At 45.6% G+C, this 27183-nt stretch overlaps 1 protein-coding gene across 1 annotated transcript in view; it reads right to left on the bottom strand.

Annotated features, from left to right (window-relative positions):
• Positions 1-11736: 11736 nt before the first annotated feature.
• Positions 11737-27183, bottom strand: part of LOC146853828 (membrane-spanning 4-domains subfamily A member 4A-like) — a 146854-nt gene continuing 131407 nt past the window's right edge. The window contains exon 7 of the mRNA XM_085651816.1: positions 11737-12190. Coding sequence (XP_085507942.1) covers positions 11978-12190 — 213 coding nt within the window. The 3' untranslated portion in view covers positions 11737-11977. The remainder of the gene's footprint in view (positions 12191-27183) is intronic.

Here is a 27183-nt window from a genome sequence, read left to right as displayed (position 1 = left end):
TGTTGGACAAACTCGGGTTTTAGCTAATTAGGGAAACAATGCAAGGGACACGTACTTAAGGAGTTGCGATATTAGCCCACAATACATGTGATCAGTTGTGGCTAAGCATGGGAAGTGGGTCATAGTGGAATTCCAATCTTCCAAGAAAAGATTTACCTTATGTTCTGCTTATGGGTGTATTACAGAAGACCCAGGGCTAATTGATTGGCTCTTGAATGAACTAGCACTCTGGCCTTTACCTACCATCCTACACTGAGAGGAAACATAAAGTATTTCAGTTCTTGAGAGGCCTCTGTAGAGACCATGGACTGACAGATGTATGGCAGGTTAGAAGACCCACCGAATATGGGTTCACATTCTTCTCTGCGCAACATCAACCACACGTTTGCTTAGATTTCTTACTGGTTTCGCATACTTTTGTCACAAGCAAAGTTCCCCTTCTTGGCACACTAAATTTCTATAGACTCACACACATTCTGTCACCAGAACAAGACACCAAAAATTGAACCTAATCCAATATTCATATGCAAAAAATCAATGTATTTTATTAAAAACTAGTCATATAGCTTTATACAACAAATTCATACACCACAAAGTTAAAAAATTAAAAACACAATTAAATGTGCATAATCGTGAATACTCAACAAACAAAGACATGGGGAGAAGTGGTAAGAAAAAATGTTTTCTTATCAGCAAAGATGGAAGACATATGATCAAGATCAACTCCTTTCCTAGGTAGTAATGCCACTTAATAGTTCGGAAAGCAGATGTCGATAGAATCTATAGTCTTCCTTCTAGACTTGCGTCGACGCGTTTCGGTGGGAGTCCAAACATAAAAAACCACCTTCTTCAGGACAAATATAATATTCTCCCATGGAGTATACGTGCAATCTTATAATTTTGGATAATACGTTAGGATGTGGTGACTACTCAGGGGTCCTTGCCTCCTTGTCTTACACCACCAACGACACTAGATGGAGTCGCACGGATTTTGACGTGTCAATCTGTCGTCCTGTGCTCATGCTCTGCAGTTAACTTTCAGTCCAGGGAACAAGGAGAAACGAAGAGTGAGAGATCTATATGCAGCATTAGCTGCAGAAGAAAGAAAATTAATCATGGCCACACAGCAGAGAGATAAGTTAGTTGACACAAAAAAGGAGGTAGTTGTCACCATAGCAGCGATTAATGAAATTTCAGCAAGAAAATTAGCAGACACATTTGCGGCGTGGAGGGAAAAAGCATATGAATGTAGTGAGCAGACATTATCTGGCGTGCACAAAGCGAGGTGCAGGAAATAAGAGATTTGAGATGGGGGACGGTCTCTGACCCAGCAGGTATCACAGGGGCATTTCAGAGGTATTATCAAAACCTTTTTACAGAGAGCATCAAGGGAGGCGAAGAGAATATGCTTCACTATCTGGATACCGCTTCCTAAGCTAAATTTAGCAGAGAAGAACAAGAGCTATTGGAGGGGCCTCCTTCGTGGAAAGACATTTTGGTTGCATTGGGTCACCTCCCCGCTGGGAAAGCTGCAGGTACATAGCATTCCCACCGGTGTATTTGCGCCAGTTCTGAAAGAGTGTTTTACAAACTTGTTTATGCAAATATTCAAAATATACCAGTCCACTGAGCTCTTAGTCACTCGCTAAAATAGTTGTGTTCCCCAAGAAGAAGAAATCAGTAACAGAACTTGGATCGTATCGGCCAATTACTCTGATTAATGGTGACTCTATAGTTTATTCAAACATCTTGGCCTCTTGTTTGTCCCAGAAAATAAGCAAGATATAATCCAGACGACAACATGGGTTTATCCCTGGGAGAGGCATAACAGATCATACTAGAAGGGTAAATACCCTTTTCGACGCGTCTCAGGTGTCAGGGGACCCTAAGGCTTTGATTCTGCTGGATGCAGAAAAAACCTTTGATAGGGTCTCCTGGCAATACTTCTGGGTAGTAATGCAGAGAGTGGGTATTGGGCCTGGATAAATACAGGCAGTAAAGGCTTTATATGACAAACCAGGTGCTAGATTCTCTGTAGTAGGGGACTTGTCTGAGTCATTTAAGATATCAAGGGGGACAAGACAAGGGAGACCCTTCTCACCTCTACTGTTCGCAATGTATATCGACCCCCTTACACGTAGACTGGAAAGTAACATTCTAATCCGTCCAATGCTGTTTCAGGTAAGGGATACCAGGAACTTAGCATATGCTGACGATATGGCACTTGTGACCCCGGACCAGGTGGCTGCACTCAAAGAGGTAGTGCCAGAGGTGATCAGTTTGGGAATATCTCAGGATACTCACTGAATAAAGAAAACAGGTTAATTGTTATTAACAAAAAGATTGTGTTATCAGATACACGTGTTGTAAAGAGTGCAGTATACTTAGAAGTAAATATATCGTCAGACTTAGATGAAATAATAAAGGAAAATTTCAGTCCATCTGTTGAGAAGGTAAAGAGAGATCTGAGAAGATTACACAATCTACATTTATGCTTAATAGGTAAGGTGCAATATTATAAAAATTATTTTATTCCCCAAAATTCAGTATTTTTTCTGAGCCATTCCATTGGAACTCAAGAAAATGTGGCTTAGAAAACTGGAGGATTTGATCTCGCAATTTATTTGGGCCAATGCTGAATCCAGAAGAGCTTTTAAGTATCTCACACTGACAAGGGAGAGAGGTGGGTGGGCCCTTCCCAATGTTAAATTATATTATAGGGCCACCATGCTCCAATACATCTTGGTCCTGTTGCAAGAAAGGTCGCCAGGGCAGATAGGGAATATATCCCCTCCTCCTTTGAATTGCTAATTGGCACGGATGCTTGGGGATGTCTCTGGCGGCAGCTCGAGTTCAGGTATTATATAAGAGTTCATTTTAAGAATCTCCAAAATGTTTTTAAAGCTAGGTCGGCAGTATTTATAATGATGGGGATTGGAAGATTGAATTATTACACGCCTATATGGAATAATGGGAATTTACCAGATATGTTTTGCGATCAAAATATCTCCCGCTGGAATAGTGCTGGGCTAAATAGATTGGGGCATTTCTTTTCTATTATGGGGATTGCTTTATTTGAAGAACTTAGAAATGATTTTAATATTGGTCATTGGTCGTAATGATTTTTTTAAGTATCTCCAAGTGTGGGAGGTTCTGATACGAAAAGGGGGGGGGGGGATCCAGTGGGGTTTTATAGAGTCGACCTGCTGCATTTATTGATCAGCAGACGATGTCCCAGTGGGGTTATCTATGGCTTTTTGAATCTGTTAATGAAAGGTGATCTTGTTAAACTGATTGTTCCTGAGTTGAATTTTCTGGAATATTTTTCATTAGCAAGATCAACTCTGATGTCTTCAAAGCTCCAAGTGCAATATTATGAAACATGTTTTAACCTATACTATACACCCAGTAGGATTATAAAATGAGGGGATGGTAAAGGGTCGCAATGCCCCAGGTGTCAGCAGTATGGTGTACATATTGTACATATGTTTGTTACCTGTGGAGTATTATCAGCTGTGAAAGAGGAGATCGCTAGATGTTTTTAATGATAAGTTGAGAATAATGCATCCTGAACCCCATCAATATTCATACCAGGGGTACAAGAATGGTAGAGGAGTGAAGGAGGTAGATCCCTTCTATTTATCTCTATGACCATTTTTTGACAATGCATCACCTCTGCCTGGCTGGATCCGAATCCACCCGTATTTCAGCAATGGTTAGTCCAGGTGTTGGCAGCATATAATCTTGAAAAAGTGATATACTCAAGGAGAGGGGTACGAGCTGGGGAAAAAAAGGGGTGAGAAGGTGGAACGAATTGGATGGAGGCAGGTTGAAGATCTGGTCATTGATGTTTTATCTACATAGTGAGATAATTACACACTAAGCACTTTAGACAGCACTGGTCATCTTCAACGTTTATATTGGATTAAGGTTTTACAATTAATTTTCCACTTAATGCCCTTAATGAATTGTTCATGTAAAGTTTAAAACTGTGGTGAGACGTGATAAAATTATATAGATTGCTGTTTAATGTGTAGGGCGGGTGGAGTGGTGGGACTGTTGTTTTATATGTAATTTGGAAGGAAAAAAATAAATAAGAAAATAATAAACAAAAGTACAACTTTCAGTGAAGTGAATTAAGATTTTAAAAATCCTATAAATTGTCTTCGAACAAAACTGGTCAGTGATATTTAATCCATTGTTTTGATTTTTCCAAAATTGTTCTAAGTCTGATTTCAAGTTGTTGTGACCCAAAACTAGGGATACCATGGCACTAGACCTATCTTAACTAAATAAACTCAAAATGGCTGAGCATAGGGTACAGGTAGGGCCTGGGGGTTACCGGCATTCAAAAAGATTAGGAAGGGAGGGTTGATTAAGTCCCTGAAGTCCTGACTGGGGTAGCTGCAGAGATTTAAGGGGAGGGGAAGAATGATTTTCCGAGCGTCATCCAGGAGAGAGAGGATGAGGCCTACTCCATTGGTTTCAGTAGTAGGTACATAATTTCCTCTCTCACACTAGGTCTAGCGATGTCCCTAAGAGAAAGGGGGCTAGCCATAGAAGAGAGGAAATATGAGTTAGCTATGGAGAAATGGAGAAGTAGGAGGAGAAGAAAGCAAGAAGAAATGGTAGCTGTTATAATGATGAAGAGATGGAGATGTCCATGGGTGGTGGGTTTGACCACAAACTTCCCACTGGTATAGTACTCAGGTACACAGAGGGGGATGGCATTGACAAGTGGCTGACTGCATTTGAAAAGGCCCAAGAGATGTGGGGGTCTGCCCCAAACATTAGGGTTCATTCTTGTGGAAACTGATTCCAGCATTTGGGAGGGATAGGCACCTGATCGTGAAGGGGGATGAGGCAAAATCCTACTCTCACATCAGGCAATGCTTAGTCAAGAAGTTTGGACTGACTCCGGGACAGTACAGAGTGAAGTGCAGAGACACCCAGAAAGTGAGCACACGGTCCTGGGTTGACCTTATGGACATTTAAATGAAGGCACTAGAAGGCTGGATTGTTGGTAACAAAGTAGACACATATGGGGAATTGTGTAATTTGTTTTTGAAAGAACACATTTTTCCTCATTGGCTGAAGAGAAGTTATGCCAGTACCCAGTGGACTCTAAGCTAACAGACCCCAGAGAGCTGGGGGAAGCAGCTGATGAGTGGGTAAGAACCTGGGTTTCCAATCAGCTCCAGGGGGGTGATCGAAAGAAGGGAGGACAGGTCCCCCAGGAGAAAGAAGGTCAAAAACAGGAGTCCTCCAAAGACCCACAAACCTGAACCAAGAGGGGGGCCCGAGCCAACCCAAATTCAAAGAGAGGTGGAATAAAGGAAAGAATTGTAATTTCTTTGATCCCTCAAAGACGGTAAAGTGATCTGACTGTAATCAGCCAGGGCACAAGAAGGGAGCTGCTGTCTGCACAAAGAAGCCCCCTACAAGTGGGCCATCCCCAGGAATTGCCAGTGTATATGAGGGGGTGGAGAGTGTCCCATAGAGAGGTAGGGAAGTGGCAGAGAAAACCTAAGTGTCCCTGGGTGGGGTAAATATTGCAACCCAAGTAACCTTACCTCCAAACATGGATAAGTACAGGCAGAGCCCTCAAGTTAACGAGACTGAGGTTGAGTCTCTAAGAGACAAAGTGGCTAGTGTGATCATGGTCCTAAATATCCTGGTGCCTCAAGAGAGATTGCTACCTGGTAAGTTTCACCGGGTCACCAATGCAGACAGCAGAACCAAATGCAATCCCATGGCTATGGTGGATTTGGAATGAGGAGGTGTGACTGGCCCTTTGAAAGTAGCTGTGTCATCCAGTGTTTACTGGGCAATGATCTCAAAGCATCTAAGTGGTCAGAGGTGGAGAGAGGGCTCCCTATGAATGAAAGTCCCAGGTCAATCCCTCATGGTAATTTTCCTTTGCGAGCTGTCCCGGGACTTTCATTCTGCTGCTTGCAAATCAACATTTATCTGTCTATTTGCTATGAAGACCCATGCTCTGTATCCTATGAGATTTTCTCACTGATCCTAAGTACAATTGTGGGAGCCTTGAGGAAGCCCAGGTCGCACTGAACAGAGTGGGCAAAACACGTGTCGGCTGTTGCACCTCCAGAGCACAAATATAAATATTCCACTTGGAGAATACAAAAATGTAATCAATAAAGACCTTCTTCAAGATAACATATGACAATTGTTTTCTTTGGAACAGACCAAAAAGTATACCTTTGGTGTGGTTGAAATCACTTATATTATGCAAAAGAGGAGCAAACTCTCAAACCTTTACTAAACTGTTATGAATATGAGGCTGGAAAGGTCCAGTGCCTCGAGTAAAGCTCCTCTTAAAAATTACTAACTGACAATGGCTATATCATTCAGTCTTAGGATCTCTGGACCTTCGCTTAATCCTCAAACAGACATGATCATGTTACTGGTCACAGATCAGGGAGTGGAGGAAGAGACTGAGCCTATGCCTGAGCTCCTCTCCAACAATGTGCAAGATGGGTCAGTGGAGGGAGTGGTACTCTCTCCAGAATTGATGGACCACCAGCACAGAGACTGCAAGCAGGTGCTGGAGCAGTTTGCTGGCCTGTTGTCTTTGACCCCAGGTATCACTAAGCGGTGTGTGCACCACATTGACACTGATGATAGCCCATCTGTCAAAGATTAACTGTACAGGTTATCTGACCATGTCAGAGAAGACATCAAGGCTGAGGTTGCTAAGATGCAGGAGTTGGGGTAAATTAAACCTTTTGACAGTCCAGGGGGGAGCGGAAGAGTTACGGTTCTGTATGGAATACAGAGGACGTAATGCAGTCACAAAAACTAATGCTCACCCTATACATAGAACTGATGAGCTTATTGACAGGTTAAGGGCTGCTAAGTTCCTGAGTACCTTTGATTTGACTTCAGGCTACTGGCAGATTGCCCTCACAGATGGAGCAAAGGGAATGTTAACATTTTCCACACCAGAGGGACATTTTCAGTTCAAGGTAAGGCCCTTTAGCTAACTGCTATTGGTGGTAACTGATTCTGACTGTCCCTGGGCTCCGCCTAACCAGGCCCAGGGCCAGTGCTATGTTGAAAACAGAGTAAACATACACACATACATGAGGGTACACTATATATTAGGGTACACTTATAATTGGCATGACCTACCCTATAAGCCCCTAGTACATAATATGGCAGGGGGATTAAAACTACCTTTTAGTCCCTAATACATAATAGGGCATGGCCATTTAGAGGCTTTTGGTCGTTTTAAAAATAGCCCTGTGTTTCAGCACTGCTTTTAAATGCAAAGTGTGCCTAAACTAGACTTTGGTGGTAGGGGCACTTAAAAAGTGAAAAGCTGCAATATCTGTTACCCCCAGGGTATACCTTAGGTGTCCCAGGGGTAGGGGCCAATTACTTATAAATAGGGCCCTTATAAAAGATGTTTTATATACCCTGGGGATAGAGAAAGTGCACATTTCACTCCTCCCATTGTAGTAAAGTGCTTCCCAAGGCTTAAGGCAGGAATTTGCAGATGGTTGGGGGAGAAGAGCTATGGAAATGAGCCATGTTGGAGATTGGTTTAGTTAGTTCTTGCTCCACTGCTGAGATTTCAGCCATGTTGAATTTTGGAAGAATAGTGCTTTCTATGAAAAGATATGCCACACTTTGGAGGAAGTTATCATGCTCTGGTATGTTACCCTGCACATCATTGGACAGGAGTGGTCTCTTGCTTGACCTCAGAGAACACTGAATAAACATGTGAGTGGAGCAGAGCACCTCAGATCTGCTGCTTGAAAGTAAGAGATAGAAAAGTCTTACCAAGCTGGAAACTTCATTTGCACCATCATACACTTCATGCTGACGGACTGTGCCTGCTGCATCATCTTGATCTACAGCCCTTTCGATGTACTTTGCTTCAAGAGGAATAAAAAGTGGACTCCCGGCAAGCTACAAGTTAAAACAGCTCACCTGTACCATCACCACCAAGAATCCACAGCATGGAGTGCGTCCAGTGGATTTGTGAGGGTTTTGTCCAAGTCGATTGTGGGAACTGAAGTTCTAACCTTTCAAGGACCATCTTGAAAATTTCAGACCCTTGGATTGTGTTTTGGACACTTTGGACCCCCAAGAGGAGCTTCAAGAAAAAGTTCCAGAAGTTTGGAGCAACTTTTAAAAAAATCTCCAGAGGGGGACCAACTCAACGGCGAGAGCCAAGCCGGCCACCTTTAACTGCGAGCTGATCTGACATGCTGGTTTGTCCCACTGAAAAACTTCGGAGGACTGACTCCCAGAGTTTGACTGGGAGCTCCCTGGTAAGCAATCCGGCGAACCCTCACAGAAACCAGACTGGTGAAGAGCATTGAGGGACCCAGGCAGAAAACGCTCTAGAAATATTTCCACGTCCAAAGTAAAATCTCGACCTAGGCCTACCGCCAGGGGTGTCTGAGCAGGGCTCCATCGCGGTCAGCCTGAAACTTTGACTTTGTCCTTGTCAAGCACAACTAGATGTTCCAAGGTGGTACTATAGGTTTCTGAATGCTATACAGTGCTAAATCTTTCAAATTCAGATCTCACATTCCCTACATTGGATTTTTGTCACTTTGGTGTCATTTTAAAGATAATAATTTTTCCTATTTTTATAAATTTGTGTGGGATTTTTATTGTGTGTTGTGTCTTAATTATTTACTGAATTGGCATTTTAAAATACTTTACATACCTGTCCATTAAGTTAAGCCAGCCTTCTCACAGCCAATCTACCAAGGGTTGAGCATGGGAATAATTTACTGAGACCTATTCTGAGCACTAGACTGTGTCAGTGGCTTATTACCAGTGGTAGATGCATATTTACCACTGCCAATAGCCCACTTTCCAACAAGTGGAATGCCACCCACTGCCATCAAGAAGGAAATGTTGAGCATTATTGATAATATATGGAGTTTCAGTGTGATTGGTTTATCCTCAGCCTCCCCCCAGTATGGTTATATCTGAAACTCCTTGCCATTTTGGAAGCATTTAATGTTCGGTAGAATTCTGTGAGAGTTGGTGTTGAGGGCAGCTGGTTTCCAGTGCATTATGCAGAAGGTTGAAGAAGGCCTCCGTAATTTGCTATGTTTCCAGAACAGCATCTTCCTTTATTGGGTTGATATACCACAATTTTTTTAATACCTTTGGCTTCTGATGTAGTTGTCAAATAGATTGTGCCACATGTTGTATGGACCTTTAGATATCAGTTGAACGTGTAGCCTGAGAGCTAACATCAGTACACAAAAGTCAAATTAAAGTGAAATGTATTTGGTTCCACAGGAATGATAGGAAGGATGTTTTCTAAACTATGGAGGTTTATTAGCAGATTGTTAAAAGTTACAGATTAAGGGCCTCACTGTGACTTTGGCAGCCGGACCACCAGACCAACGTGGCTGCGGTCCGAAACAGACTGCCGAGTCAGCAGTCTTCCACCTGCCGTATTACGAAGTTAAACCATATACAGCGCCGGTGTCATTGTCTGCAGTGCACTTATTTGGGAATTTGTTAATGTAGGTGAGTACATTTTCACAACAAACATGTGGAATGTACACACATGCATGACACGTGGAAATATGCCTTGTGCTAGTATTTAGTCATTGGTGGAGTCTGGACCATATGTGCACAGTGCAGTCAATGGGTAAATCGGCACAACTGACGTACCTGAATTTCGGCGCCAATAGGATCGTTTTCTTCGGAGTCAAGATGCTAATGTGAAGGTGGGTCCTGGAGGAAGGGACCCGAGACTGCAGGGGAGAAGAGGAAATGGGTGAGTATGCACCCTGTATCTTCTGATTCTGACAACACGAAGCAGCCAGTCAGACAACCACGTGTCAGATCATTGGAAAGCCAACTTGTAATACGGATGGCGATCAAGATCTCTGTACCGTCCTGTGGCTGCTGCTTTCCCCAGACCGCTGTCCCAGCAGTTGGAGGACAGCTGTCCGAGGCAACGGTTCTCTACCAGTCCTTCAAACAACAGACTGCTAAAATCGTAATTCAACGGTAGGACTGCCAACTGTGCGGCGGTCAATCCGACGCCAATGCGGCCGCTGCGGTCTGACCACCAAACTCGTAAGGAAGCCATTAGTCATTCAGTTAATCATTTCTCAGTTTAAGCAAACGTTTCAAAAAAGTTATTCAATTCAAGAGAATAAGATTAGGATGATGATAACATAAATCGTATAAAGAGTACAAAATAAAAAGCAAAGAAAGTATCACTTCCATTAAGTAACTTCCCTAAGTAAGGTATTTAAAGAATGGCAAAAGGTAAATCCTAACAGATGGTGTCAGTCTGAAGTGAACCGTATAAAGGTTCAGGGCATACAAGAGTTTAATTCAAGAACCAAGAATATGGAATCTAGTCAGAGTTAGGTAAAGGACTTCCCTTATTAAAGTCAGGACAGGGTCTCCTAAAACTATTCTAAGGCACTGTTAAATAGACTGCAATCTCCGTAGAACTTCTTGCCACCAACTCCTCCGAACGGGGACCAATCAGGTTTCGCCATCTTCTTCAAGCAGGTAAACTCCCCTCGTGCCTGTCATCAAATGCACACAGCTGCATGACTTTGTTTGTATCAGCTGCCTGGTACAGGAGGCACTTTCTCATTCCCACGCACGGTGTAAATGACAACTAGCTGTCGGTTCCAATTATCCACTCTAACATTCTCTAAAGAAAACATTAAGCTCCCTTATCAGCTAAGCTTTTTATCTTTCTTCTTGAAAAGAGAAGGAAAATGTGAAAGTTCATTTCAAATTCAACCTTTTGTTTTACAGTGCATGGCTTTTGATCTGCAGGGGCTTACTTGGAGTTTAGCCAACGTCAATAATACACATTTAGTTGACATGAATATACTATAAGGTAATAATTATACTTTTATTACACAAAGTGTGGCATCTTTATACATATTTATCCACACATAAACATATAGATTTACTTGTAATTAATAAGCATTCGATTTTTCACTGCTCCAGGGACCAATATTAGCCGAATTGTTAGTAATTGCAGATGTCTCAACATTCACCCTGCAAAGACTCCCCCAACCCCCATACCTCCCAGCATCTCCCATGAGCAGGTGACCTGGAAGGAGACCACAGCAAGTTTTACGTAGCTAGTGTGCACACTCCTATAGAAGGATTGATTCAAGAAATCATCTCTGAGCTATCTGAGACAATTTCTTGCCTGAAGACATCAGATACTACTTGGAGTATTAGGACTTCCTAGATTGATGAGTAGGAGGCCTGTGACACTTCATCTAAAGGTCTGTGATTGCCATTCACTACATAACAGGGAATATTCAGTGAGATGGTGAAGCCAATTCATGATTTATGTCTTTGAGAAAGATGTTTGCTAGGTACTATTTCATTTTTTCCACTAGTGACTTTTTCACTATCCTTCACCAATCAGACAGGATTGAGGAGGCCCTCACATAGTTACTGTCTCCGGTCAGGAAGTGTGTTTGGAGGAGAGACCTTGCATTGCTGGCTATTTTGGGCTGGTTTTTGGGAGGTGGACATAGGCTGTCCTACAAATAAATTACTCATTATTGAAGTCCCTCTAAGTGGGGTGACACTTTACCTTAAATGCAAAGATGAGGTCTGGATAAGCTGTTTTCGAACCGTATATTTAGATTGATAGAGAATTGTCCTTCTATGGTGTCTTGGAAAAGGAATTATGGTATTCAGACGTTGCTGTGAAGATTGCTCTTAGGGAGGAAATCCGAGAAGGTTATAGATTGGATTTTATTCTGAAATATATCAACCCATCTGCACACTAGGTACAGGTAACTAATCGCAACTCTACATGGTATATCATAATTTGTAAGGTTTGAGAGTATATTGTTTACAAGGACAAGGTTTGGAAAACAACTTCTGCTACAGCATCTCAACCTAACAATATTAGCACTTTCCTCCATGTTGTCCCTGGCAGCACACATTACTGCTTCCTTCCTCTTGATGCCTGTGCTCAGCTTTGAATGGCATCCCCAGGATAATTTATGTAGTAGGTTGACGGGCTAGTCATTTCAGGCGCTGTTGGTAATCCTTGTTCGTGTGCCTTGCCATCGTATGCTGGTGCTCCTGGTGTGGATGATACTGTGTATGGCACTGGCATTCCTGCTGGCTGTCTCGCTGTGTTCCCAATAGGCGCTGGGTAGTTGTGCTGCACGGCAAGTACTGGCTGCCAAAACAAGACATTGTAATCAATGTATTTTCATATTCTTGGTGTCATCATTACATAATAGATCATCAACTTGTTACTGTTGGGGTCCCAACATCAAAATGCTAAGCATAGCTTCCATGTACTGCAAATAATCGACAAAGAAAGATCTTGCACTCCTAAATCCATGCCCAGTTGTACACTGTGAACAATTTAGGAATGTTGAAATGCCTCCGTATGGCTGTAATTTGGAATTCACAGACATGTTCAAGTAATAATAATTCAGGATCATGCTACTATTGCATGTTTGCCGGCGTACTGTGGAATTCTTCGGGAATGACTGATATTTGCATTGCTATACCAAAGTTGAAAGGGTTTAAATCGGCCGATGTAGATTACAAATATCTTTGAGAAGCAGCTTGAAGTATTTCCCCACACCTGCCCTGTCTCTCACAGATGCATACACAAAGAAATATCCTGCAAACTTAATAATATAAACAATACATTGTAAATTGTTAGAAATGAGTGTCTCTAGTTGGCAGTGGTATGTACCCTGACCTAGTAGAGACCCTTCCTTTTAGTCAGGATAAGGGAGTTACACACCCATATAACTCCTACCCAGCCCCTTGGTAGCATTGCACAAGCAGTCAGGCTTATCATAACACAGTACTAAGTGAAAACCCTACAAATGAACACCACACCAGTTTAGTAAAATAAAGAATCTTTATCAAAACCAAACAAGACCAAAAATACAAAAATCCAACATACATATATCAAAACATCACTTTTAAAAGGTTTAAATCAGTTCAGTTAGAGAAAACTATTTAGTGTCACTTTTGGTGCAAACAGGCACAGGGGAGGTGAGGCACTGGAAAACACAGCGATGAGTCGGTTCCTTACACGCAGGGAAGGTGATGCATCGGTACTTTACTCGCAGGGAAGGTGGTGCATTGGTTCCTTACTGCTACTCAGGGGAGGTGATGCGCCAGTTCCTTACTGAGAAAGGAGGTGATGCGTTGGTTTCTTACTGCGTGGGGAGGTGATACATCGGTTTACTTCTGCATGGGGAGGTGATGTGTGTCGATTCTCCAGTCACGCGGCCTCGGTTCCCTACTGAAGCCCAGCATTGATGCAGACTTGGTGCACAGGTGCGATGCGTGGAAAATCCAGACACTGCGGGTCGATGCACCAACGAAACAGTCGCTGCGTCAATTCCCACAGCCGCAGACAGTTGAAGCGTTGATTCCTTCAGCCGCACAACAGGGCCCGCATCAGAGTCAGGGTGGTGTTCTTGGATTTCAGACACATGGTACTTGGGCAGTTGTGGATTCTTTGGCTGCGGTCCAGCGGTGCATTGATTTCTTCGGTCGCACATTGGCCGGGCGCTGAAACCTTTCCTGCAGTGCAAAGCTGCATCAGAAAAACAGGTGCTAGAAGGGTGATGCATGGATTTTCAGCAGTAAAAGCAGTAAAATAACCTCCATGGGCCCAGAACTGGAATTGTCACCACAAGGCAGGTCAGAACTCCCAGCAGGGAAATTCAGTGATGCTGCAGATGAAGTCTTTGAGGGCTCTGAGACTTCTTAACAGGAGGCAAGCACACACTAACCCCTTGTAGAAACTTCACAAGCAGGATACACAGCAAATTCCAGTCCATTCCCCTCCAAAGCAGAAGGAGCAACTGCAAGCCAACCCAGTAAAGTAACACACAGCAAAAACAGCAGTACTCCTCCTCACAGCTCTTCAGCTCTTCTCCTTGGCAGAGGTTCCTCTTGATCCAGACGTGTTCTAGAAGTCTTGGGCTTTAGGTCCAATAGTTATGTCTCTTTTTGCCTTTGAAGTAGGCAGACTTCAAAGAGAAGTCTTTGTCGTTCACAATTTCCTGCCTTGCCCTGCCTTGACCTGATACACACTCAAGGGGGTGGAGACAGCACTGTGAAAAGACAGGCACAGCCATATTAATGTGTCAGTGATAACTCCTCCCAACACCCTCGCTCAGGAGAACTCATCAGCCTAGTGATGGGTAATCAGTATATACAGGATACACCTCAACTCCCTTTGTGTGACTGTCTAGAGTGAATGCACAAACAGGCCCCTTTTCAGTCTAAACCAGAAGTTGATTCCACAGGCAGGCAGAGCCTAAGGATGGTTAAACAAATAAAAGCCCACTTTCTCAAAGTGCCATTTTCAAACACACAATTTAAAAACCAACTTCCCTAAAAGATGTATCTTTAAATTCTGAGTTCAGGGAGCTTAAATTTCAAATCACTACCTCTTCCCAATTGAAAGTTACACATGCGAGATGTTACAAAGCAGCTCAGATGATCATCTATGGGAGAGATAGCCTTTCAATAGTGAAAAACGAAATTGGCAGTATTTATCTATCAAGACATCTAAAACACACCAGCACATGTGCTACCTTTCACATACCCTGCACCCTGCCCATGGGGCTACCTTGGGCCTACCTTAGGGGTGTCTTACATGTAGTAAAAGGGAAGGTTAGGGCCTGGCAAGTGTGTGCACTTCCCAGGTAGACATGGCAGTTTAAAACTACACTTGCAGACACTGCAATGGCAGGCCTGAGACATGGTTACAGGGCTTCTCATGTGGGTGGCACAACCAGTGCTGCAGACCCACTAGTAGCATTTGATTTACAGGCCTTGGGCACACACAGTGCACTTTACTAGGGGCTTACCAGTAAATCTAATATGCTAATCATGAATAAACAATCAGAATCACAATTTACACCGGGAGAACTTGCACTCTAACACTGATCAGCAGTGGTAAAGGGCCCAGAGCACATAAACCAGCAAAAACTAAGTCCAGTACAGAGTAATAAATACAGGAGGTAGAAGCAAAAAGACAGGGGAAACCATGCCAAGGATGCCTTATATTATCAATGCCAAATATAAATCAAACAATTGAATTCTAATATAAGACGTTCTTCTATATATCTCAGTATTAAATACAATTGATTATATAAAGATATACTGTTATCACCACAATCATCATAAGGAGGTGTGAATCCCTTTCCTCAAAATAATCTGGTTTGAAAAAAAGTGAACTATATTCTTGGGTGTTCGCCGTGGCACCTCTGATTATCACTCTGGGACATGAAAAAATCAATCTGAGTTTTACCATGGAAAAGTGTGATTTGATTTAATGTTTTGACCCTGCTTTTTGGTTTTGTATCCTAATATAAGAAATTGTATTTAATACTGAGACATATAGAAGTACGCCTTATTTTAGATATCATTCAACTGTTCGATTTACAATTTATTGTTTATCCAATTAAGTTAGTATGTATATTATCTTCTGCTATTTGGTAAAAAAAAAAAATCAGGGGATTTGTTTGTGTATGCATATTTACACCAAGTCTCCTGGGGAGTTACTTGGTTGCCCTAGTGAGGTTTGTCTGCCTCTCACATAATCAAACACAATTTTCGGTCCTTGTGCTGGTGGAGAGTAAAAGCATGCTTGGAGATAGTCGGTGGAACCAGGCAAAGAGGGGAGTTTGACCCAAACACCCTTAACTTGAGTTTGCTATGGGATGAATTGTCAGTGGTGGAGCATTGAGAGGAGTGAGCACTCCCCCATTTTTTTGAAGACCTTGGCAACTAACAGTTTTACGGGGCTGGTGGAGGCAGGAAAATGACTGGGCTGACATCCTTTTGCTTCAACATTTAGGTCGAAAATTAGCCAAGATCTTTTGATTTTAGTTAAATTCAATATAACAAACACATAGACAGCACTAAACATAGCACAGTACACCAAAGCAACAACACAAAAAACTCAGCCTTGTAGTTCAGCAAAAAAAAAAGAGCACAACACAAATTAACGCAATACAAAAGGCATTAATATAATTCTTCAACAGAGCAACCCAACATATAAACCCAATACACAAACAACCGACAAAAAAGAATAACCCAAGAACACAACATATCAAGACAGTGATATGGTACACCAACAAATAAATAAACAGAACCCACCAACAGTACACAAAAAACAAAAAAACACACAGTCCAACAAAATGCAACAACCCACCAACACAACCACATTGCTGTGTTAGTCTATTGTGTTACATTACATAAATATGTTGATTTTTTTTGTTGTACCATGTTGTGTTTTTGTCCATTTTGAGCCATGTTGTCAAAACCAGAAAACACAATCCACCTTTGGCTGTCATGACTCACGCTAGGCAATTCTGGCCTTTCTTTTTTTTTTTTTTTTACAGTTTTATTTTTCAAGTGCAGAAAATACAGAGATTTGACTTTTTCGGCCCCCACCCCCTGCTACTGCAAAATTACCAAATTTCAAGGACACGGAAAAATATACAATTGGGAACATTGGGTTCAAAATCACCAAAGAGAATAAAAGAAAGAAAATATGGCAAAGAGCATAGGAATAAAATAAAAATAAAAAGAAGACAGATTAGACGTTTGGCCCAGGCTGTTCAGGCTGTTCCAGCCAGGTGGTGAAAGGTCCCCAAATGTCTAGCCCCTTCTTTCGCCCTTTACGGCCTTTTTTAGCATATACAGCCTTTTTGAGATGGTAGGTTGCAACTAGCCTAGCCAGCCATTGGGGAAAAGAAGGTGGATCAATCTCAATCCATGCTGACGAAACGCAGATCCTCCAAACTGTCATAGCAACAAAAATAAGAGCTCCACCTTTTTCCCTTTTGACCTCTTCCTGTGTCCCCAACAGTATGGTTATGGCAGTCAGATCTGTAGCCTGTGTTATGACCCTCCCAAGAAAGTCCTGTATTCTAGGGGGGCGCTAGGAGGCGCACAAGCAGAATGGCCGCACTGCTGTGAGGCTTTTGCAGCCCAGCACATTTCTCCGCTAATTTATCCTACTTGGAGGTGGTGAAACGGATCGAAGACGGTGGCTGTGGAGAGCATGTCCACTACTTTGGCCTCGGTGAAGAAAGAGGCTTGATTGGAGCAGTGCTGCCAGAGATATGCCGGAGTGAAGTTTGGGCCGGACGGAAGAGCGAACAGGTGCGGAGCCCTCCCTCGGCTTGCGGAAGCACGCGAGACCGGTGCTGTGCACGAGGCGACTAGGCCTGGGCGCGCGCAATGTGAGGAGGGACCGGCGCGGATGGTCCTGGTCCCTGCACCGTGGGGCAGCATATGCTGGGTCGCTGCTCGCAGGGTCACTAGACGGGAGGACGCGGTGGCAGTGGTGAAAGTTACGGCAGTGGCGGGAGAGGATCGGGGCGACGGCCTGCTCCTGCTGCCTTGAGCGCGACGGCTTGGAGATCCCCGCGCGTCCCCTAGAGCCTGGGGGTGCGCCCTGTGAGGTGCGGAGATGGCGGAGGCTCCTCTACTCTCGGTGAGTGCTGTCTGGGGAGGTGCTGATGGCCTGCTCCCCGATTGAGAACTAATCGCCTTCTGTCGGCGGAACAGCGGCGGCGAGGGAGGAGATGGTTGCGAGGAGTGATGCTGACCTGTGGGCGCAGTGGTGATGGGGCCGATATCCGTGGAGAGCATAGACGGCACAGTGAGGTGTATTGAGGAGCCGGGTGACTGCTGCGACTCATGGGGATGTACATTGGCCGGTCTGCCTAGAGCGCTGCTTGAATCTGCTTGATGTTGCGGGGCCTGTGGGGACTGAAGACGGATCTGGAGGGGTCCCGGCTCGCTCGCTTGTGTGGATCCCCATTGAGCTGCCTGCCTGGGGGTGTTCTACCTGGTGCAGGGGGAGTCCTGGGCCTCCCCGGAAAGTTGGAGGGGTGGAAGGCTTATTGCTGTGCGCTGTGCCGGCAGTTGCTCTGTGGCTCCTGCGACACTGCTGGGCCTCCCGCGACGCCCTTGCGCTTCCTGATTCAAGTGGCCCTGGAGAAGCTGGGCGAGACACTGCGGGCTGCGAGGGGTTAGTGGTGGCCTTCCTCTTGAGTGGCACTTGGCGTGCTAGTTGCAGGTCGCGTCCTGGCTCCCTAATACTGCCCCGACGGTGGAGAGACAGTTTGGGCAAGAGAACTACATCGAGGTGACGTCATGGGCAAGTCAGATGCCAGGCAGCCTAAGTTGACCTTCGTGGCGCCCAAGAAGAACATGCGTGCCTCACAGGATGATCAGGAGCTGGGCGCTGGGGGGGTGCCCAGAGTGAGGGGCCGGCGACGGCTGCTGATGTGCAGACTATACTGCGGGAGGTCCGGCAGGGATTCGCTACTATAGCGGACAAGATGGACGGGATGTCATCGCGTATAGATGCCAATACACACAAATTGGATGGCCACGAAGATCGTCTCAAGGAGGCTGAGACACGTATCTCGGACACTGAGGACACTACTGCAAGGGTTACCACGCAGGTCAATCGCATGGAGAAATTGCTGAAATTGGTGGCTGCGAAGAATGAGGACTTGGAGGCGCGTAGTCGGCGCAACAATATTTGCGTCGTCGGTATTCCGGAATCAACCAATACGGGGAGGATGGAGGACTATGTGGAGAAGATGCTGTTGACCTCTATCGGGGCGCACGCTCTCTTCGGGCAATTTATAGTCGAGCGGGCACATCGTGCACTGGGCCCGCGCCCGCCTCCCGGGAGCATACCTCGCCCCATCATAGCGCGGCTCCTAAATTACCGGGACCGTGATGCCACTTTGCGGATAGCGAGAAGCAAAAAGCAACTGTCATATGACGGCAACACGTTTACTGTTTACCCGGATTTCACTCCACTGGTTCAGGAGGAGCGTCGCAAGTTTACGGCGGTCAAGTCCAAACTGCGGCAGGCTCAAATAGACTATGCGCTGTTGTACCCCGCGCGCCTTAGAGTGACTCACCAGGGCCAGCAGTGGTTCTTTACATCGCCACAGCAGGTGGAGGATTTTCTTAAGCATTTGAAACGGACTGGCCGCGGCGTGGACACTGCCGCTGCATCACGGCCGTCTTCACCATCGGGGGCGGATGCTGGCACACAGTAACTATAGTACTGCTTTTTTTCTTTTATTAATTGCTGATTTTTCTGTTTCAGGAGCTACTTGAGCTGGATTATATTACGGGCGGGGTGACAATAGTGCTGATAGGATGGGTGGATCTTTAGTGGCTGGGTTGTTTACTGTCCGCCTGCCTGATCGCTCTAAGTATGGTATTTGACAGGCTGGGCACTCTCGGCTCTGCCTGTGGCTGGAACCTACCATCCGCGGTGGCCCGGCGGAGCAGGGAGCGATAGTGTGGCCGCCTAGGCGTTCCCCCATGGGTAATCCCCTGCGGTGGCACACTGCATGGCCTGAGCCATGTGGTTTGGTCACTGCTATATTGCATAATTTTTGGGGGGTTGTTGGTTTTATTTTTTGTTGTTATGTATATTGTTTGGGAGGGGGTGGAGGGTGGGTGACTATTTCTGGCAAGTTAGGGCTGCTTCAGTGGGGGGGAGGATGTTCATGGGGCACTTATCAGAATCGTTGGTTCTTTTCAGTAGGGGACAGATTGCATTCAATTGTACTGGGCACGATACTTGCTGACAGACCTGAGAATATGGCATTGTTTGCACTATGGTACTGTATGTGTTTCTATTTGCTGAACTATGCGTGGCAGGCACAAACCTTGTTGATTATTATTGAACAGGTATACTCATGTCTGATGGGATAGTGGACAAGCTGAACATCCTTACGTGGAATGTTAGGGGGTTGGGGGATGCACGCAAAAAGCGACAAATACTAGCCTACCTCGACCGACATCAGGTACATATCGCTATGTTGCAGGAGACTCATTTCGGTCCCCGGAGCCCCAATACCTTTGACAGCAGATGGGCGGAACACCGAATTTTTTCCTCTTACTCATCCTCTGCTCGGGGCACCGCTATTCTTATAAAGAAACGCACACCATTTCAGCTGGCGGGCGCTACTTGGGACGAACAAGGAAGATACTGCATAGTCTGGGGCCGGCTGGGTTCTGACTCCGTCACCCTGGCTTGTTGTCATGGCCCTAATATGGATGCCCAAGACTTCGATTCTGATTTATGGGCTAAGGTGTTTGCTGTTGGCTCCAATCATGTCATCTGGAGGGGTGATTTCAACGTCACATGTGATCCGGGGCATGATAGATGCCACCCCGCCCCGCATCATTACACCCGGGCGGTCCTTCAGGGCATACTTGGCACTTATCATTTACTGGATGCTTGGCGACACTTACATCCACACAAATTGGAGGGTACACATTTTACGGCACAAGCGGCATCTTGGGCGCGGCTGGATTATATATTTGTATCCCGGGGCCTGGGGCCAGCTATAGCGCAGGTGCAGCACCTGGCCCGTACTTATTCGGACCACGCCCTAGTTAGGCTTACCCTGTCGTCGGGCGGATTACGGTCCCCCGCGCAATAGTTGGAGGCTGCGTGCATCTATTCTGTTGGATCCGGTTTTTCAGGACGGGTTGGGGGAGGAGGTGAGTGATTTCTTTGCACGGAATAAGGGATCAGTTGAGCATGTTGAGACCGTTTGGGAAGCATTCAAGGTCACGCTCAGGGGATATTGTATATCTAAGGGAGCGGGTGTGCTAAAAGATATTGTAGGCACACAGAAGAGGCTGGATAGGGACTGAAAGATTTGGAGACCAAATTAGCTGAGTGCCCGGATGGTCCTACCCGGCTCAAGTTTCGAGAGGGGCTCACCGAGTATATGGAGGAGGCGAGACGTGAGGCGCGCTTTAGGGGTAAATACTGGTCAGCGCGGCGGTACGGCGAGGGAGAACGTCCGGGCAAGGCATTGCCAGACGAAATTCGTAAACCACGATACTCCTCCTTAGTGTTGGAGCTCGCGGGCCCAGGGGAGGAAGTGTACAGGGACACGGCAAGCATCCTCAATGCCTTTGCCACACATTATGACCAACTGTATACCATGCAGAGAGCTGGTGCATTAGACCTGGATAGTTATTTGGCCGATGTGGTGCTCGGGTGGCTGAGTGATAGGCAGAGGGAGTTTCTCTGCACCCCGTTCCAACTGGATGAGGTGCGGGAGGCCATAATGCAGCTACAATCCGGAAAAGCCACTGGCACAGATGGCATACCGGTAGAATTCTATAAAATGTATATAGACCAGATGGCCCCCATACTACGTGAAGTTTATGAAGATGCCCTGGAGGTCGGGCACCTCCCGCCGTCTATGCGGGAGGCCCTGATTATTTCATTACTGAAGCCTGGGAAGGCGCCATACTTGTGCCACTCTTACCACCCATTGTCACTTCTTAACTGCGACGTTAAGATACTAGCCAAATTAATAGCTAACCGGCTTAGCTTATTGATGGAGGCGTTGGTTCTCCCTGACCAGTAAGGGTTCGTGCCCGGCCGCGCGACCTCCCATAATCTGCGCACCCTTTTCTTGGTGTTGAATAATGTTGCGCCTGAACTGCCTCTGGCGGCAGTGTTTCTGGATGCCACGAAGGCCTTCGACTCACTTGAGTGGGACTATATGTTTGGGGTGATGGCGCGTATGGGCTTTCCACCTCTTTTCCTATCATGGATCAGGTTACTTTATTGCATGCCCGTGGCTAAGGTGCTGGTCAATGGTCGCGTGTCCCGAGCCTTCTCGGTTACGAGGGGTACCCGACAGGGCTGCCCTCTTTCCCCTTTACTTTTTGCACTGGCGGTTGAGCCTTTAGCGGCTAAACTACGACAACATCACAGAGATAAAGCGTTGCGTTGCAACATGAGGCACATATTAATCTCCATGTACACGGATGACATCACGTTGTATGTTCGGGAGCCACAAGTCAATTTGAATCCGATCCGCCGCGAGTTTATAGTGTTTGGGAGACTCTCAGGGATCCACATAACTTGGAATAAATCTTGTGTCTTCCCTTTGACAGCCGCCGCGACTCGGTTCCCGTTAGACTATCCCCTGGAGTGGTGCGAGGATGAGGTACGATATCTGGGCATTACGGTCACGAGAGATAGGGAGGCGCTAATGCGCCTCAATTACGGCACGGCTTTGACGCGTATTGTGGATTACGTGACCTGCTGGATTTCCCTCCCGCTCTCGATGGCGGGGCGCGAGTCATTGATTAAAATGGTAATTCTACCCCAGCTGTTGTATCTCTTCTTAAATATACCATTCTATCCCGGTATTTACTTTTTTAAGACGTTGAGATCTGAATTGATACGCTTGGTGTGGGGGGGGGGCAAACACTCACAGCTACAGTGGGATGTCCTTGTCAGGCGGTACTCGCAGGGAGGCTTTGGAGTGCCCAACCTTGAACTATACTATCTCAGTGCGCAGGCACACTACGCATATTTCTGGGTACGCCAGCCGCGCTATATGCCGCAAGTTGCGGCAGAACACTGGTTGGCTCATCCCATCCCGATTGACGGAGCATTATATGATGTGCATATTGGCAGGGAGAGGCCGACGACGATGGCTGCATGCACTGTGGAAGCATGGCAGTGCATTTGTGGCTTACTGGAGGCTCCTATGCTCTACTCCTCGCTATTGCCACCCGTCTACCACCCCAAGATGCCCCTACTTCAGGAAACGGTGTTTCAAAGATTTGCGGACCGCGTGCGCATTAAAACATGGGGGGATCTTTACCAAAATGGTCAATTTCGAACATTAGAGAACATACTCAGGGAGTCACCAAGTACTCCTCTCAATGTGTTTTTATATATCCGCCTGCGGCAGGGCGTCCGCTCTCTTACCCCTGACTTTCCAGCTGAGCCCCCTGAGCTTGCGCCTCTACAATTGATACTTAAGAGTGCGACGGCGAAACGATTGGTCTCGCTAATATATAATACTGTCAACACACAGAGACAGACAACGTCCGCCTCGGCCCGGGTGGGCTGGGGTGCGGAACTTGGGTCCGAGCTGACAGACGAGCAGTGGGAGTACTGCGCATCACAGACGGAGCAGGTTTCGGCCAGCAGCCGATTGCGCATTGTGCATTATAAATTCTTGCATAGGATATATTACACGCCGGTCAGGTTGTGCAGGTACAAGCTGCGGACAACGGACAATTATGAGTTGTGCAGAGCACCACATGCGGATTTCTTACACTTAGCCTGGGAATGCCCGGGTGTCCATGCTTACTGGAAGAAAGTTTTTGCGGCCTAATCATTGATGGTAAACGAGCATGTTGAACCCACGCCTCTGCTGGCAGTATTGGGCTATGTTAAGCCATTGAAGGCTGTGCACCGCAAGTATGTCGCACTGGCGCTTTTGCTAGCAAAGAGGCGTGTGGCGTGCCGCTGGGGTAGAGGGAGGGCGCCCAAATTTAAGGTGTGGCTGGGTGAGCTGATATATTGTCAGGAACAACTTGGCACATATGCGGACCTATTGCCGAGCGCTTCTAAACCCTGGGATATTTGGGGGCCACTGAAGGGTTATCTACTTGCATATCCACATGATGGCACCACTGAGGTGCGCAGAGGGGAACATATATCCGAGGCAGGGGTTGGGGAGGAGGGCGGCGGGGGTAGGGGATGAGCCCCTTGTGATTACATAGATTGAACTGTACTAGTACGAGGTTGAGATGCCATGGGAAGTTACTGCTGGAATATTCCTTGAAAGACCAGACTGGATTCTGTCAGATATGATAATGTGCTGTGCCTGAAAGAACATGTGACTACCGTGCCGGGGTACGGCATGGATAATATGCTGATCTTATGTTCCTAAATACACTGCAATTGTTTGTAATGTTTGAACTTTATAAATAAAGTTTTGAAGAAAAAAAAAGTCCTGTATTCTAAGAAGAACAGGGGGGAGTTTTGGGCAGGCGGCGAACATGTGTATTGCATCAGCGCCAAACTCCGAGCACCGAGGGCACAGTGTCCCTTTGCCTGCTCCCCATTTGGCGATTTTGCTGGGGGTAATATATAAAAAGAAGATGGTTTTGAAGTGTTGCGCCTGTAGTTTTGCTGACAACAGGTCGCTTTGGGAGAGTTCCAGTGAGTTGTAGAACATACTATGCGGGGCCTCCAGTTTTATGAGCCACCTGTCTGCCATCCTAGGCAGGTCATCTGGGGTTTGGCTATTTAAAGCAGAGTAAATGAGACCTATCCTGGGGATCGTTGGGGCCCGTAGCGTTTTGATAAATTCAATCTCTGAAAATCCTGCGGGTCCCCCGGCCTTTCGGGAAAGAAAGTCGTGAATAGTAAGATATTTGAAGGTGTCTTGATTTTTCAGTCCGTATTTACTTTGTAGATCTGCAAAGGATTTAACTCTTTTGCTGGAAATTAGGTCTCCTAGCTTTGTGATACCAGCCTTATACCAGTCAAATAGATAGGACCTGCCAAAGATAGCAGGCAGGTTGCAGTTCTCACTAATAGGAGTATAGTAGTTAAATGTTCCCAGCCCGTAGGTTCTGCGGATGTTGCGAAAGACCTTAAAGGAGTTCATCAGTGTCTTGAACCTAACGCGCTTGTAGTATCCAAAGGATACTTGCCTGAACAAACAAAGTAGTAGAGCAATTTCGGGAAGTAGGTAATTTTGATTACGTTGCATCTGCCTACAAGAGTCAGGTGTAAGTTGTCAATTTGTTTGAGGGCTTTCTTTGTTTCGATAATCAGGGGAGATAGGTTCTCAGTTACAATTTCGTCTATGTTGTCAGTTATAGTTGCCCCCAGGTATTTGGCCTGCGTAACAATCCGGCTATCAATCCAATGAACTTAATTATTTGTTATTATTTGGGTTTTGTTTTTGTTCAATGCATACTCTGAGATTTTTCCACATTTTTGTGCCTCCAGTTCCAATGCCAAAATAGCGCTCTCAGGTTCAGGGGTGGTTATGTCCAGGTCATCAGCGTAGGCCAAAATTTTGGTATTGATTCCCTGCATGCTTACCGCCAGAATTGCTGGATTCTTTTCGAATTTCTTAATTAGGGGATCTATGTAGAGGGCAAAGAGCCAAGGGGAGCAGGGGCATCCTTACCTAGTGCCCCGGGAGATGTTAAATTGCTCGGTTAACCTCCCATTAATCGACACACAAGCCGTCGGGCTCTGGTACAGCTTGCGTGAGTTTTGGCCCAAAGCCCATTCTCTTCATGACACACCACGGGAACCGCCAGGAGACCCGATCAAATGCTTTTTCAGCGTCTAGTAGAATCAGAGACATTGGGTCTCCTGTCACCTGTGCTGCGTCAAACAGAGTAATGGCCTGCTTAATGTGTTCAGTAGGACTTTTCTTTGGAATGAATCTGTGTTGCCATTTTGACACAAGGGATTCAACTACAGAGGATATTCTTGTTGCGAGTATTTTGGAATAGACTTTGGAATTGCAGTTTATGAGTGTGATTGGCATGTAGGAGCCCATCTCTGAGGGTGATTTGCCTTTTTTAAGAAATATAGAAATTTTGGTATTGGACCAGGATGCGAATATTTTAAAGAACTCCACGGGAATGCCATCCATTCCTGTGGCTTTACCATCTGGCAGGCTGGCTAAGGCTTCTGAGATGTCATCCCAAGTCGGGGTAACCTCCAACTGCTCGCAATTGTCCTGGCTGAGCTGCCTTAGCTCTATCTCTTTTATATAGTTGGTGATTTCAGGATCTCCTGAATCGACTGACTTGCTATTCTCCTCTGAGTATAGCTTGGCTTAGTAATCTCGAAAACCCTTTTGTGTTTTAATAGGATCACTGGTCTCTATCCCTGTTGGCAGTTGGATCGCAAGTATTTCGCTGTCTGTGGCCTGCTGTCTGGTTTTGACAGCAAGGTGATGACCAATGCAATCGCTACATTCGTAATTCATTTCTCGCATTGCCGCCCACTTGGCTGCAGTGTTTCCCACAAATATCGCCCCTATTTCCACCTTGATAAGTATTACTTTATTTTGTGTGTTCTCAACATCCAGTCCAGTTTGAACCATTTGAACTAGTTCAGTTTCTGCATTTTTTAGTTTTTCCTGGAGATCGATCATTTGTAGTTTTTCTTTCTTGTTTTTCCTAAGAGAGAACCATATGGTCTCTCCCCGAATACCCGCTTTTAGTGTATCCCAGACTACCATGGTTGAAGCCGTTCCAGTGTCTATTTCCAGAAACTCCTGGATCCAAGCTTGCATATGAGCCTGATAGCCTACATCTTGCAAATGTGCTTTCTCGAAACTCCATCTTGGTGCTTCTTTCCAGTTCTCTAGCCCCCTGATATTCAAAATAATCAGATTATGGTCCGACATGAAGCGCGGAGCCGTGTCTATGGTGCATTTGCCTAATAAGGAGGATGTAATCAAAAAATAATCTAATCTAGCAAATGACCGGTGTGGGGCAGAAAAGTAGGTATAGCCAGGTTGAGTGGAGTTAAGCTTAGGCCAGATGTCGCTCAACCCATTGGTTTGTGCTAGATTAATTATTGCTTGATACACTAAGGGTTTTCTGCCTTTATACCTCCACTTGCTGTCTATTTTCCAATCACAGGGCAAATTGATGTTAAAATCACCGCAGATGATTATTGGAGTGGACCAGTGAGCTAACTCCCCAGAAATTAAGTTAATGATCCCTGGGTCATCAGCGTTGCTGCCATAGATAGAACATAAAGTGAAAGGAGAATTAGGGGAGAGGTGGCATTCGGAAATTACCCATCTTCCCAATGAATCGGATTTAACACGCAGATTTTTTAAAGGAAGTCTCCTTTCGACCATAATTCCTACCCCTTTTGTTTTGGCTCCCTGTGTGGTGGCCCCTATAACCTTAAGCCCTAGTGAGTTTAAAAAGTGTTTTTGTGATCCCTCTATGTGTGTCTCCTGGAGACAGATGATATCGCCCCTCAAAGAGCGTAAACCTTGCGCTACTTTTTGCCTTTTAAAAGCATCGTTCAGCCCACAGATATTGGCAGAAATGAACCTGAGAGTACTTATTTTAGCCATTTGGGTGTTTTGAGTGAAATAGGCCAGAGATTTCTTGATCTCTTTAGTGTTCTTCCTTGGTGAGTTCTTTAGCCGTGCCCATTGTATAAGTGAGTGAGTGATTGTGCGTGAGAAGGTGTCCTTGATTCCTCTGTGTCATTCTAGATACCCCCCTCTCCTCCCCAGCCCACCCTTCCCCTTTCTTGGAGCAATCAGGAATAACCTGGATGATGGTGGTCAGTGGTGAGTC

This window comes from Triturus cristatus, chromosome 4_1 (genome assembly GCF_964204655.1).
Source record: "Triturus cristatus chromosome 4_1, aTriCri1.1, whole genome shotgun sequence".
In the NCBI taxonomy this organism is placed as follows: Eukaryota; Metazoa; Chordata; class Amphibia; order Caudata; family Salamandridae; genus Triturus; species Triturus cristatus.
The sequence above is the reverse complement of the archived record's forward strand: the minus strand, read 5'-3'. Positions and strand labels throughout refer to the sequence as shown.